We start from the raw sequence: 15,880 nt of genomic DNA, 5'->3' as shown, positions 1-15,880 counted from the left end.
GATCAGATAAGCTAATGTTCACTTTTTCTTGTACTGTCTCTGGACTGGACGTCCTTTTCCATTTTTTTTAAATATTAATAGACTTTCTTCCTTTTAAAAGATGTCACTTTGAAAATATCTAAGTTCCGCGAAGTACGTCAACAAAAAAAGCTGTTCCCAAATGTAACTAAAGAAGCGAAAATCTGGTCTGTGGTTACTTTCGAAATTTCCACGTAGGTGACGTCAGATCGATTGGTTAGTTCCGTTGTCGCGTGTTAGAGGCGCTACTGTCTCCAAGTTTCCAGTTTTTGGCTGAGTTTGCGGTCTGTATATTCTAATCTATGATTAATAATGTAACCTACACATGTCATTATAATAAGTCTAGCTACATATTATGTTACTAATTTAACTTCGTTCTAAATCAGCTACTGTACTCAGTTTGGTCTGATGATTTTATCGGGCCAGTATAAGTATCAAGGTTGTACGCAGTACAATAAAGTTTTAAAATCAATAGTCCTGCTGCCGAGATTTTAAAAGTAACCTGTAAACAGTATTGTGCCTATTTTGTAATTTTGTGAACTATTAGAAACAACATTTAGCGCCCTTTTCGGGTCTGTGATTTTCTAGTTCTTAATTTGTAAAGTGGACTGTCAGTGCCTCGGTGATTGGACTCTGTTGCAGCAATAATTTGTGCTCTCCCATTGTGAGACCATAGGATAATTAGAGGTGTGCACGGGCCGGAATTTTTAGCCCGAGCCTGGCCTGGCCCGTGAATATATAATAGTACCCCGACCCGAGTCCGAAATATGTTTTAGCATTTAGGCCCGAGCTTGTGTTATAATCAAATGGGCCCAAATTATAAAAACTTAATAAATAAGGCAAAATCATATTTTTACTTACAGCAATTGGAGGTTTAATTTTGCAGTTGTGATTTAAAAGTTCTCCAGAAAGAACGGTCCAATAAATATCATTTCACAGTATATTTACAAAGTTAGTCCCGAAAAGGCCCGACAAATATGGTTGTATATTTAAAAATTTACGGCCCGAGCCCTTGCAGACCTCCACCATAGGGTAATTTTTGGAAACAACATTATAAAAGATCACGTACCTTCTTTTCGTACAATCTAAAGGCTTATCATGGGCCGCGGTAGCTTCTTGGTAAAGCGTTCACCTCTGGTGCTTGGGGTTCCGGGTTCGATCCCAGCCCCCGCCAAGTGAACTTAGTGGTGGACAAACACCGTGTGCGTGGGTTTTCTCGGGGTTCTCCCGTTTCCTCCCACTTTCTTCATTCCACCATTTCCTTCATTACTTATCATCACCGTCTCCTTTAGTCTAACCGGCATAACGGTGGGACGTAAAACTCAAAGATAAAGGCTTATCACGTACCTTCTTTGTCGTACAATCTAAAGGCTTATCGCGTACCTTCTTTGTCGTACAATCTAAAGGTTTATCACGTACCTTTTTTGTCGTACAATCTAAAGGCTTATCACGTACCTTCTTTGTCGTACAATCTAAAGGCTTATCACGTACCTTCTTTGTCGTACAATCTAAAGGTTTATCACGTACCTTCTTTGTCGTACAATCTAAAGGCTTCTTTCAGTTCTTTCTGCATAACCTCGGCGTCTTCGTCTTCCAAGAAATGCATAGCCACACGGCAGAAGGATTCAAACGTCAATACGCCGACCCCTAGTGCACAAACAAAGAAATTATATAAATATTAATTAGCTAATTGCCAAATGCATTTTCTTTACTAAGGAAAAGCGAACACACTTTTTTTTAATTAGTCTGACAATAATAATTAGGCAGGTTATGTATATACAACGGCTTCTGAATAATTAGCAATGCTGGTTTTACAATTTCAAGTAGGGCTTATGTTTTCTGACTTAAACTGAACTTCTTGTAACTCTGAAACCTAACAACGCACGGTAATTTTCAGGCAATTTAACTTTTTATATAATGGTAGCCATATTGTACACTCAGCGACAAACGTTCTTTCCGTGTGATGGAATTACTTTCATAATTATCTTCAGAATGGAACGACAATTGAGGCCTATTCCGGAATAAGGACACATAGGCCTATGTGTCCTTTTTTCGGAAATCATTTAAGACGATCCACCATGTTATACTGTAGGTGCTGTGAAAATTTCATCTAGATATCTTTATTTTCTGCAGCGTGGCAATATTGTTTTTGTAAACATTTGCACCACTATTTTGGCACACAGCTGACATACAGACTCTAGCAGCTCTTATTGCCGTGCTCCTTGCAATATTATTAACCTACAGATCTGGAAATAGTTTAAAATGGAGACTAAAGGTAAACCTGTGTATAAGAAGAGGCGTGTACTTTATAATAAAACGAATTTGAAACTTGAAGAAATTAGAAAAAGAAACACACGATTTCGAGGTGAAAAACACATCAACTCAAATAAGAATTAAATATCGGCTAAACTGGTCCCCTTGGTTACTCAGTGTTGTAAAAACAAGTGCTATGGGATATTTTTCGTTCAAATTTAGTGCATTTTGTACGATTCCTTTTATAGTGTGAAAGAAAAATCTCTTGCTTACTTCGTGCATAAGTAAGTGGAAACAACAAAATTTGCTCGTGAGAAAAAAAACGGCTCTATACATGGCTGTATTGTGTTAAGGATGGTGGAATAGCTACTATGATAGGATAGAAATTGAGAGATATTGACCTAAGCCGGTCCTTTTTGTTTGAGTGAGCAAACAGATACAGAAAGATGTTCGGTTCTTAATGAAGTTCTTGTCAGCTGAAGGCAGCGACTAGGTATAATTTATATTGAATGAGTACGAATAGAACTAAATCAGTAACGCATTTATTACCATAAGTAATAACTTATATTTGTTTTATTTAGAATAAAGATATTATTGTGATGCATTAATAACGTTAGTGTGCTATTTCTTCAATCAACAAGGATTTTCGAAAAAAGGGCACATAACATTTAATACAAATATGTTTATAAATATAATAAATAGTATATATATTTTTCACTTAATACAAGCTATGTATTAATCAAGTAGATCCTTTTATATTTAAAAAAAACTTGTAATAGGTATTTGCAAACTTATGTTATTGTTATGTACTCTCATAAAATCTTTAAGGCTCTTTTCCTCGATTCACGAAAACGGTCTATGTGCCCTTCTTCCGGAATAGGCCTCAATTTCAGTACAGTTTTCAGTAAATTTAAAAAGAATGTAATTTTATGTATGTTCCAGCCACATCACCATTGTACGCTTCAGTTATACCACCCTTATTCTTGAAATAAATTTTGCCAAACGGAAAGGAGCTATTGTCGCTGACAGTACAGCAATCTTTTTTGTTTGTTTGTTTGTTTTTAAAGGCAAGAAAACCTGTTGTTATTAAAAGCAATGGTAGTTATTTTCCTTCCTTTTACACTATTTTTAACTAATATATATATATATTTACCCTTCTCTATTCGAAAAACAAATCCTCAATTTGTTGAAATTTATTTTAAATTGCTCAATCAAAAGTTGAAAATCTTCGAGTGAGAATCCAACATATAAAAAAAAAGACACGTCATTGTGTTAGGAAATTCCTAACAGTTAACAGCACATTCACAATCAGATTGCCCCGGTGTCTCAGCCATAGAGCGTTCACCTCTGGTGCAGGGAGTTTCTAGTTCGATTCCATCTCGCGCCAAGTGAACTTTGTGGTGGACAAACAGTGTGTGTATGGGTTTTCTCGGTTTTCTCCCGTTTCCTCTCAATTTCTTCATTCCACCATTTCATTCATTTCCCATAATCACCGTCTCCTTTAGCCTATCCGGCATAACTCACAAATTTCAATTCATTTCACATTGATAATCTGAGTTACCAACTTCCGTGTGGGACGTTTATAGAAATTAGCTGTTTCTCACGTAATAATCTAGTATTTCTGTTCATGATTGTTTTTAGACTCCAGAGAACAATTTACTTTTCTTATTTATTGGTTTCTGAGATTCGCAAAGTTCCTGCATAAATGGCTTTCATACACAGAGAAAAATCCGTTCTCCGGACAGCGGTATATTCTATAAATATAAGGAATCCTCTTGCTTGCTACAGAAATCGCTACGGAGCATACGTTATCCGTTATGCAACATAGGCACTACCCTTAGATGTTGCATCATGCCGTTGCAGGATGTCTGATATCTAACAGTCTTCCTTATATTAGATACATATATGTATGTTACCTTCGTCAGATGCGTCCATTTGTATGTGAGATTCTGACCGCCTATATTGTTTCATACGGAAAGTACGTAGAGATGTAACGTACTTATGCAGAAAGTATTATAAACATGCGTTTTAAGTTATAGGTTTGCTGTACATTACATTATGCCAAAAACTACAGGATTTACAAATGTAACATACGATTTTACGTTTTTTTCTCAGTGTACTAACATGCACTTTCAAATAACATTTGCCAATTAAAACTGATTTCGCATTTATTCATGGGTCATTAGCCTACTTCCTGTTGATGAAATAAACATGTGGTGAATCCCATACATGCCATAAATTTTGATGAAAATTTCCTTCCTCCCTATTTAGAAAATTAATGTTAACAAATCTCACAAAATGGGAGTTTTTCCCACAGGTTGACATCACTAAATTGGAAATTTATCTACACGTGAGCATTTTTTACTAGTGGTATTAGTTCTTTGTAAAAAAAAATATTTCTAAGCTGTAATAATATACCATAAATTACCAGAATGAATGTAGTTAGAGAAGGGAGAAGATAAATAAAATGTAGTCTGCACATAAAATAGCTGAGGTAATAAGTTTATTATTTTAATAAGAAAAAAACATTTAGTGTAGTATCACGCAACCTGAATGCTTGGGTAGAAGAAAATATATCTGAATAAAACAAAGATGACCAAAATTGAAAGAAAATCAATCGTTGAACGGGTAGGAAGACCTTTTTAGTATATTGTATACACCTCCATCTAGTAGAGAAAAGAAAGGCTTAAGTTTAGAGTTGCCCCTCCAGTTTCAAACCTACAACAAAGCAGTAAAAACATTAAAACGTGCAGTTTTATTATACAGATCCATAGTATAAGTAGTAGTAGGAGTAGGAGTAGCACTAGGAGTAGAAGTAGGGGTAGTAGTAGTAGTAGTAGGAACAGGTTAGAAGCCCCGCAGGGGTTCGTTGGGTTCTGTTCTCGACATAAAATGGGCATGCTGCTGAATCATAAAATCTTCCGCATCTTGCAAATAGTACCAACTTCCATACATCTTTCCTCGTATTAAACATAACTTTACTACCAAACTTACACATCTAAACATCACATAAGAACTCGAAATCATAATTTCTTACCTCATTTCTCCTGTAAATTTCCCTAATTTTTATTTAAAAAACGGAGGGGCAACTCTAAACTTACCCCAAAAGAAAAAAGTGCATGAAGCTTCGCGAGGGAAATATTAGGACATTAAAATTAAAATGAAATAATATCTTACTTTTATGACTTGCAATTAAGCCTTATACCTCGGGTGACCAACCTATCTAAGTTTGAGGGCTAGGTTTTCTTTTCAGAAATCACTGATGGTTTACTTATCTGTTTGCTAGCCGGCTGTAGAGAATTGTAAATCAGTAACATTGTTCGATACTTTAGGGCACTGGTTCTCAACCTTTTCTGAGTGGCGACACACCTTACTGAAAGTCTATGACATCCCAATACACTTGTTTGATATTTTGAGTTGATTTTGAGTTTAACGTTCCTTTTCAGCAGCGAGGCTATATGAGACGTGGAACTACTGATTAACGTGGAAATCTAACCACATGAGCTCCCGCCGAGAATCGAACCCGGGCCTCCCTCGGCAAAGGCGCGTACGCTAACCGCTTAGCCACGGAGGACCTCTCTTGTTTGATATGTTGTTATGATATTATAATAGTGCAACCAATTAGTTTTTCTAATGATTCTATACAGCACTGAGCACTATTGCTACCGCTGGAGGTGTTGACTGGTAGGCTACAGTCTGTCTCGATTTTAACTACTTAAATTTTTCATGGTTTTTAAATTCTAAAATTTCGTGACACATCTTACGGACTGTGTGACACACCAGTGCAAGGGCGCCCATCAGGGAGGAAAGGTGGGGCGCTCGCCCCCCTTAGACGAAATTGTACTTGGGAATATCGAAAATACAATAGAATTTTTACATTAGTTACAGCAAAATTTGAAACTATATTTGAAACGTCGCTTATACTTGCCTCCCTCCCTTGGAAACCACAACATAGGTGCCCTTGCACCAGTGTGTCTCGACACATTAGCTGAGAACCACTGCTTTAGAGTGACCGGATGGTCTCGTTTTTAACAAGATTGTTCCTTTTTACAGGAAGTTTTCCGGTGTCCTGAAAAAAATCAACTTGATGCCAATCGTTACTTTAAGAGAAACCAGCGTCCCGTTTTCGACTATAGTTATGTAGTAGGGCTATGCTAGTAATTTCTTGTATGGATTTTGAACGGAAGATTGCTAAGAAATATGATCTGGCATTCATGAAACAACCGATGCCATCATTATGGTTCGTGTTAAATGTTTATACAAAATAATGTAAAAAGTAAAATTAGACTAAAATTAAATAAAAATTTGGTTAATTTGGAAAGCGAAAGATTTTTCCTTACTGCCATGAATAACAACATAAGAATGGCTATATTAAGGTGGATTCTCAAATTACCTACTAAGTGTTCCGTTTGTTTGTTTGTTTTCCATTTTCTAAATGTTGTCACCCTACGACAAAGACAATATGACACAGAACCCCACAGGATACTGGCCCACCAGTACTCCATTAATCCTTATACAAGGTGCGTTTAGGGCCGCGGTGGCTCAGTGATAGAACGTTCACCTCTGGTGCATAGGATCCCTGGTTCGATCCCAGTTCGCGAACTTTGTGGTGGACAAACACCGTGTGCGTGGGTTTCCTCGGGGTTCTCCCGTTTCCTCCCAATATCTTCATCCCACCTTTTCGTTCATTTCTCATGGTCACCGTCTCCTTTAGCCTAACCGACATAAACGTGGGATGCAAAACTGACAGATTTCATTTCATTTTTTCCATATACAGTGACCGCTTGAACTAACAAATGTAAACAACAGATGTATATTCAGTCAGGGTCAGTGTTAGGTAGCAGACGTGCGATCGCCGTGGGTCAACATCAGTGGCGTATTTAGGGGGGCTTCCGGCCTTAAGCCCCCCCGAAATCTTACTTACTATAGTAAAGTATATGAAATACTGTATTTTGCAGAATTTTCACATTTTCAGGCAAAGCCCTCCCCCCGAAAGTTAGCAAATCCCCTCCCAAAACAAAATCGTAAATACCCACTGGTCAACATTGTTGTCAAGAAACCTCAATAGAGCAACCCATAGTGATTCGATTTCACGTTTTACTCGGCTACGTTGACATCGGCTACGTTGACATTCGGATCTGTTAAAAAAGCTTACGGCGTTAGCTGTTAATTTGTGCACGAATTCAAACTTTAAAAAACTGATTCAAACTTTTAAAAAAAAAGACAGGTTTTGCTCGTGGACGATGACACTACAGGGGGTTCCACCACAAGTTCGACCGACGGAAATATTCAAGAAAACTCGTGATCTTCTGAAAGCTAATCCTGATTTGTCATGCAGAGCTATCTTACAGTTAGAAGAAGCTGAACATCCGTCAAACAGGTATTCAAGACGTTGTCCGGAATGTATTGATAAAGGGAAAAGTCCAGCTTAAAAAAACATGCCAGTTCCCAACCACCCTACATATGCACCTGATTTTGGTACCCAGTGACATTTTTATTCCCCAAAATCAAATTTTTCATGAATAGTTAACTCTATAATGGCATAAACAAACATTCAAGCCACAGTGAGTTGAATAGAATCCGAAAGATGGACACTTTTTGACATGAACGTTCAAATGTAAAGCAGACTGTGAAACTCTCTAAGTATTAAAATCTTCATCTTAAGTTTTTCTATGCTTCTCATTTTCCAGACTCGGAACTTTTTGGACAGATAGTGTATATAAATATATATGAATTATACATTTTAACATGGCGCGCCCTAGTAATATTCAAAGGTACTGCACATTAACATCACATTGTAATGTGAAAGGACATAATACCAAAATAATACATCATCTTTAGTTTTAACCGACTAACAGGAAGCAATAGCTGTCAAATGTTGCACATTATCAGTCAGTTCCGATGCTAACTGTGCCGCAGGGGCGGATCCAGAATGGGGCGATCAGGGCGATTGTCACCCCTAGAAGAGGAAACTTTTTTATTTTATATATAAATAAAACCCCTCCCAGAGTTTGGAGCTCTTAAAAGTAGCTCTAAGTTGCAGTATTACAACCTACCGCCCTCTTCCCCCCAGAAGTCCGTCCTGGATCCGCCCCTGCTCTGCAGTTGCTAATATTCACAATCCTATCACGGAAAGAAAGAAGAAATTTATTTTTAATCAAGTATACTACCCTATATTATAGTGAATATACCTCATATATTGTAGATATGTACTGTAGTACAGTAAATTAAACATTTTTAGCTTAAAATCACGACTTCCAAACTGAATTGACTGCTCGATATTTCGTGCATTTCTTTCGATGTTTGTTAAATCGATTCTTGTAAAACCTAAAAGACTGGAGTATTGAGAATAGTGAATGAGGATAGGACACACACACACATGGAATGGGAAAGATTGTCTCGACTCATAACTGGGACAAAATGAGGACAGGGCGCACACACACGAGGGATGGGAAAGATTGTCACGACTTATAACTGGGACAAAATAAGGAGAGGGCAAACACACACACACGAGGGATGGGAAGGTTGTCACGACTTATAACTGGGACAAAATAAGAAGAGGGCAAACACACACACAAGAGGGAGGGGAAAGATTGTCACGACTTATAACTGGGACAAAATAAGGACAGGGTACACTCACACACACACGAGGGATGGAAAAGGTTGTCACGACTTATAGCTGGGACAAAATAAGGACAGGGCATACACACACACACATGAGGGATGGGAAAGGTTGTCACTACTTATAATTGGGACAAAATAAGGACAGGGCACACACACACACACGAGGGATGGGAAAGATTGTCACTACTTATAACTGGGACAAAATAAGGACAGGGTACACACACACACACGAGGGATGGGAAAGGTTGTCACTACTTATAACTGGGACAAAATAAGGACCGGGCACACACACACACACGAGGGATGGGAGAGACTTTCACGACTTATAACTGGGGCAAAATAAGGACAGGGTACACACACACACACGAAAGATGGGAAAGATTGTCACGACTTATAACTGGGACAAAATATGGACAGGGCACGCGTACACATACGAGAGATGGGAAAGATTGTCATGTCTTATAACTGGGACAAAATAAGGACAGGACACACACACTCACACACATACAAGGGATGGAAAAGATTGTTATGACTCATAACTAGGACAAAAGGATGACAGCGGGTATACACACAAAAGATAGGAAAGATTGTTACGTCTTATAACTGGGACAAAATGTAAACCGATAGAACACCAGGATAAGAACTTTTGAAACGGGAATTTCCGGTCAAAATGTGATGTATGGTAAACGGATACATATTGTCGCATGAAAACCAGAGGAACGTAACGCCATTTTCGTGCGTTTACAGGCGAGAGGGCAAAAATATTATTTTCTGAGAAAGATGCGTTTTCAATAAGATGATAATTGAGCTACATTACAACAGATGATCGACAAAAAGAACAGATGGCGTTACGTTCCATTTACACCAAGTGGGGCTTTCAAAATTATGTCCAAACATGAAGAAAACTGAAACAGCATTGTTGGAGTTACGTTTCTCTGGTTCTCATGCGACGATATATTAAACAACAGTGTCTTCCTGTAGGAACAAGTAGGAACTTTATCATACTCACAAACAAGTAGGAACTTTTTCATACTTACAAACAAGTAGGAACTTTTTCATACTCACCAACAAGTAGGAACTTTTTCATACTCACAAACAAGTAGGAACTTTTTCATACTCACAAACAAGTAGGAACTTTTTCATACTCACAAACAAGTAGGAACTTTTTCATACTCACAAATAAGTAGGAACTTTTTCATACTCACAAACAAGTAGGAACTTTTTCATACTCACAAACAAGTAGGAACTTTTTCATACTCACAAACAAGTTCATGAAAAAGAAAAGAACAATTGTCTCAGTTTCTGAAGGACAGCTATTACTTTTTAAGCTATTGACAACATTATACTCTTAGGTCTTCAACTAAATAAATCGAATAATATTTAAATATTACTTTTTACCTTCTTTGTCCTCTTGCTCTAGTAGTGTCTCTAAAACTAGATCGTCGAAAGTGTGTCCCATTATATTCAAGATCGTCCGCACTTTTTCATTTTCAATTTTCCCAGTCTTTCCGGAGTCAAACATCTGGAAAGCTCGTCTCAACACTGAAATTAAAACAGAACACTTTTTAATATGTATATTGTAAGCACGTATATCAACAAGTTCTATCGTACAGTCAATTTGAACATTTTTTAAAAAAGTTTATTTTAGCAGAGAAGAAACGTAACCCATATGAGACGAGAAAAAGGTCTTTCAATAGGTACAGATATACCTTCCAAGACAAGACCTCACTTTCAATACTCCTGTTCCACACGAGAGAGCCTCAATTTTTGTGTTCCTGACAATCCTGGAGACTAGAGAGAAATTTTCTGATAATATATGAGACGAGACAAGAGCTGTTTCGACAGGAAAATATACATCTTTCCAGACCAGACCACTTCCAAAATAACTTTTCGAGACGAGTCACAATCAACTCTAGTCGTAGAAATTGATAGCTTCCGAGACGGGACATCACTTTACCAAACCCTTTTTGAGTCGAGACAGAGTCAATTTGAGAAATTTATATACTTTCCGAGACAAAACATCACTTCTAAAACATCTTTCCGAGAAGATATAGAATCATCTCTACTCTTAGAAAGTAATACAGTTTCCGAGACGAGACAAATTCCACATCATCTTTCCGAGACGGGACATCACTTCCACATCACCCTTTCGAGACGAGACAGAATCAACTCTAGTCTTGTAAACTAATAGTTTCAGAAACGAGATTTAACTTCAATATCACCATTCCGAGACGAAACTTAACTTCAATATCACCTTTTCGAGACGAGACAACTTCCATATCACCTTTCCGAAACGGAACATCACTTCCACAGCACCCTTTCGACACAAGACAGAATCAATTCTAGTCTTGGATACTAAGTTTCCGAGACGAAATTTAACTTCCATATCGCCTTTCCGAGACGAGACATAACTTCCACAGCAACTTTTAAAGACGAGACGTCCCTCATACAATACCCTTCCGAGACGAGACATAATCATTTCCAATCTTAGAAACTAATACAGTTTTTGAGGCTAGACATCCACCCATATCTTTCCGAGACTAGACAGAATCAACTCTAGCCTTAGAAACCAATACAGTTTCCGAGACGAGACAACTCTTTCAAAACATCTTTCCGAGACGAGATATGCTACATTGTAGTTTTGGAAACAAACAGTTTCCGAGACGAGACATGATTTCCACAACATGTTTCCAAGACAAGATATAATCAGCTCTAGATTTAGAAACTGATGGTTTCCAAGATTAGACATAAGTTCCACAAACCTTTCCGAGACGAGACAGAATAAACTCTAGTCTTAGAATCTAAAATAGTTTCCAAGAAGAGACATCATTTCCGCAAACCTTTCCGAGACCGGACCAAATCAATTCTAATCTTAGAAACTATACAAATTCCAAGGAGAGATATCACTCCCACAACACATTTCCGAGACGAGACATAATCAACGTTACTCTTGAAATTGATACAGTTTCCGAGAGCACTCCTTTTCTTAATACAGACAAATATACATTCCGTGGTGACGCGTCAGTTTCATGACAAATTTTCTAAGAGACAGCTACATCTTTTGCCTTTTAAGCAATCTAAAAAGAGATAAAAAAAAACGACAGAAGGGGGCATTCAAAATGTTCGAATGAATAGTAGTAATCCAGAATTAGATGTTACGTGGGAAATCAATGAGGTGGTCACGTCAATATATAAGTATGTCTACATGTGCCCTATCAATTGCTCCTTTGACACTAATACAGGGTGTTCCAAAACGACACTGACAACGTTTGCGAGGTGATTCCTGACATCAAGATAAGACAAAAGGTATAGACCAACCTGGGTGCACAAGTGCTTCCTTTCGGAGTTATATGCTGCAGAAAACATGAAAAAATGAACTTTAAAGGTCCATAGCTATGAGACTTACCGTAGTCGGGTCAAGACTTTATTTAGGAACTAGTATTAGTATGTACCCTATTCAAATATCCATGTTTCAGAATCCTGTTGTACTTCCGCAACAATTTTTATAGAGGTAATTGGTGAGTACTTTAAATTATATGCCAGTAGCCAATCTCCCAGTATAAAAATTGTTGTGCGAGTACCGCAGAATTCTAAAACATGTATTTTTGGAGAGGGTATATATTAGTTCCTATGTGAAGTCTTGACCCGACTACGATAGGGCCCATAGTATTGGAGCTATGGATCTTTAAAGTTCATATTTCCATGTTTTCGGCAGCTTTTAACTCCGAAAGGAAGCATTTGTGCACTGAGGTTGGTCTATACTTTTCGTCTTATCTTAGTATCAGGAATCACCTCCCAAACGCTGTCGGTGTTGTTTTGAAACACCTTCTATATATATAGTTAGTTTGATATTGTTGTGTATAACAAAATAATGGAATAAAAATGTAGTACAAAGTTTGAGGCGATTGGCGGGCGGACTCAATAAATATATAAATGAGTGTTTTTTTTTTTAAATAAGCCATTATTGCTTTTAATAGAGTATAATTTTAACTTATAATGCACAACGGGTCGAAAGCTTCTGCTCAGTCACTATTACGAGTAAGTTGACACAACGCCTAATTCTCAGCAACCAGCCAAATTTCTGTGACAATTTGGGTTGTATAAGCAGCAGGTGCTCACGAAAACTCCTTTATACGTATATTAACGCTGGCCATACGTCCGTTAGTACGGAAGACAAAAACATCTTAAGAACTACATAATTAATCATTACGAATGATTAGTCAGAATGTAGAGGATTGAAAGATAAGACCGAAGTTAGTTTTCAGAGTCGATATGCAAACCGGAAGTGGTAGTAATTAGCAATTTCCGGTTTTAATGTTGATCACAATAGAACAGAAATGGTAATAGATAGAGAGAATCAGTTTTCTGAAATCGATTAAGCTTCCCAAGAACACATTAAATCTAAATCATTAACTCTCTACTAAAACCGAAAATAATAGAAATCAACTCCAACTTCCGGTTTCAATATTGATCTAGATTGAACTGAAACGAGAAGCTGTTTTTTTTTTTTTTTGGAATCGCTTTAGCGTTCCAAGAATAAGTTCAATCTTCTCTCATCCATCTATTCAGACCGGAAGTAGCAGAAATCAACCACTTCCGCTTTTAACGTTGATCATCATAGAATAAAATCCGTAACAGAGAGCGGGAAACAGATTACTGCAATTCATTAAGCGTCCCAAAAATAAGTTCCATCTTCACTCTAATCTCTCTATTAGAACTGGAAGTGATGGAAATGAACCACTTCCGGTCACCTACTTCCGGTTCTAACGTTGCTTGCTATAGAATAAATACCTTAATAGATAGCGAGAAGCGGTTTTCTGTAATCTATGAAGCATTCCAATCGCTCTATTAGAACTGGAAATGGTAGAAACCATCCACATCCGGGCACCTACTTCCGGTTTTTAACGTTGATCACCATAGAAAATAGAAACCGTAATAGATATCGAGAAGTGCTTTTCTATAAGCGTACCAAGAATACATTCCATCTGACTCTAATCTCTCTACTGAAACCGGAAGTGGTATAAATCTACTACAACTTCCGGCTTCAATATTGACCGATATAGAGATAAAACAACAAGAAATAGGGAGAGGCGACTCTTTGAAATAGATCTAGCGGTCTAAGAATAGGCAATTCTTTTTTGTTAATACTCTATTCAACCCGGGAATGGCCCCGAAAGGAACTACTTCCGGTTTTAATGTTGTTCACCTTAGAACAAAAACCGTAATAGATAAAAGAAGCAGTTTTCTAGAATTAATTATGCTCTTCAAGAACATATTTTACATTCACTCTGATCTCTCTAGTGAAACCGGAAGTGATACAAATCCAATACCATTTCCGGTTTCAATAATAATTGAAAATATAAAAAAAACATACAAATGAAATTCCTTCACGTCTTGTACACCTGACACTATTACTTGTTTAATTCTACAGAAGAAGATAAGCTAGAGAGAAACGTCCTGAAAATACTGTATTTTCATCGACTTTACTTATCTTTGCAAATTTCGTGGCTCTAATTAATATGGACCCCGTGTGCAAGTTGCCACCAATTATAATCGGTCTGCTGTCGCCTTTTGGTGGATAACCGCCAAAGTGAAGGAAAGATGACTGTCGGCATCGCTCCGTTTTCGGTACCAAACGGAAAGCTACCGAAGCGGAAGTGAAGTGACTGCCGTCGTCGAAAAATTAGATGTCAGTTGTGCTTTAGAGACTTTTCGACGAATGACCGCTGAACGATCGGTAGAATTCAGTAACGTCCGCTGAGAACTGTTCTGCCATGTGTTGTTCTCATCTGTTTTTATGTGCTATAAAAACAACAAATGGCAGTACTGCTTCTAATGTAATTGTTACCAAACAAATCATAGGTTTCAAAACTATTTTCGTGACCAATTACAGCAGAACATATTACGTTATTCGTTACTTGGCAAAAATGTCAAACCTTTGCTCATTGCAAACAATAAAACCCAATTAAAATTCTCACTGACAATTACTAGTTATTTCTGATATGCTCGCCAGGCGATGTCTTTGGTAACACTTTAACGTGGTTGCCATTTTGAATTTAACCATCTATTGCCATAGGAGTTTCTGGGTAGGAATATTAATGCAATACGTTGTTGCCAAATGGAAAATAGAGGATTAATGGCGGTAACGAAGAGCCCATGTGGCGAATTAATGGCGGTACTAGTGATTTCAAGCTGGCACTGGCGGTTACGAAGTGACCAAGTAGCAGTTTAAAGGTGGTACTGCCGTTACATAGAGACCACATGCCTGATTAAAGGAGGCACTAGCGGTTCAGACGAGGAGAAATAGCGGATGCCGCCTTGTTACCGCTATGGTGGCAAAATTGCGGCATTCGTGTAATTTCGTAATAATACAGCCGCCATTGGCGCCCAAATTTTCGACGGCAGGCAGCCGCGGTTCGTGGTCGACCCGACGACGTCATGCACATGGAAGAACTAGAGAGAAATTTTAGTTGCAAGGTTTGAGTTTAACAAACATACTAACCTAACAAAAACATTGAAAAAAAATCAGGTATCCTAACTTTTCTTTTGTTTTATCTCGTACATCCTGTCTCCTATTTCGTTTCTTCACTTTCTTGTCGTGCTACTTTTTCTCTCCCTTTCTGTAAAAGAATACAAAAAAAAAAGAATGTGAAGAAGAGAAATCTTTTGAAGCAACGTAGTTCGCCCTCTCCTCCTATCACCAAACACCCTATTCATTTCCTTTCAGAAGTATCGGCTCTCGCTGTCCGCTGTTCTGGTTGAGGGATCGCCCCCCGACGAGATACATTCATCTCTGGTCCAGCTTCAGAAGAACTACATCCACACGCGAACACCACCACACTTGAACTCTTGAAGCAGGGTTTCAAACATATAGTAGTACATCGTTGGAAAATGAACAGAATAACAAGTAGTGGTGTCACGTGCACACGGCGTGAAGTTGCTTAGTTTGTTTAGTGGGATATTTTCTCAATAATATAACCGGAAG

General features: G+C 37.8%; 2 protein-coding genes across 3 annotated transcripts in view; one reads left to right on the top strand and one right to left on the bottom strand.

The window, feature by feature from the left end:
* LOC145671429 (calmodulin-like) overlaps positions 1-15,880 on the top strand; it is a 592,217-nt gene that overhangs the window by 281,473 nt on the left and 294,864 nt on the right. The window lies entirely within an intron of this gene.
* LOC145671430 (troponin C-like) overlaps positions 1-15,880 on the bottom strand; it is a 53,074-nt gene that overhangs the window by 10,968 nt on the left and 26,226 nt on the right. The window contains exons 3-4 of the mRNA XM_081740615.1: positions 10,294-10,437; positions 1,546-1,665 (exon numbers count right to left, since the gene is read on the bottom strand). Coding sequence (XP_081596741.1) covers positions 1,546-1,665; positions 10,294-10,437 — 264 coding nt within the window. The remainder of the gene's footprint in view (positions 1-1,545; positions 1,666-10,293; positions 10,438-15,880) is intronic.

This window comes from Thermobia domestica, chromosome 15 (genome assembly GCF_964235325.1).
Source record: "Thermobia domestica chromosome 15, izTheDome1.hap1.1, whole genome shotgun sequence".
Classification (NCBI taxonomy): domain Eukaryota; kingdom Metazoa; phylum Arthropoda; class Insecta; order Zygentoma; family Lepismatidae; genus Thermobia; species Thermobia domestica.
The sequence above is the reverse complement of the archived record's forward strand: the minus strand, read 5'-3'. Positions and strand labels throughout refer to the sequence as shown.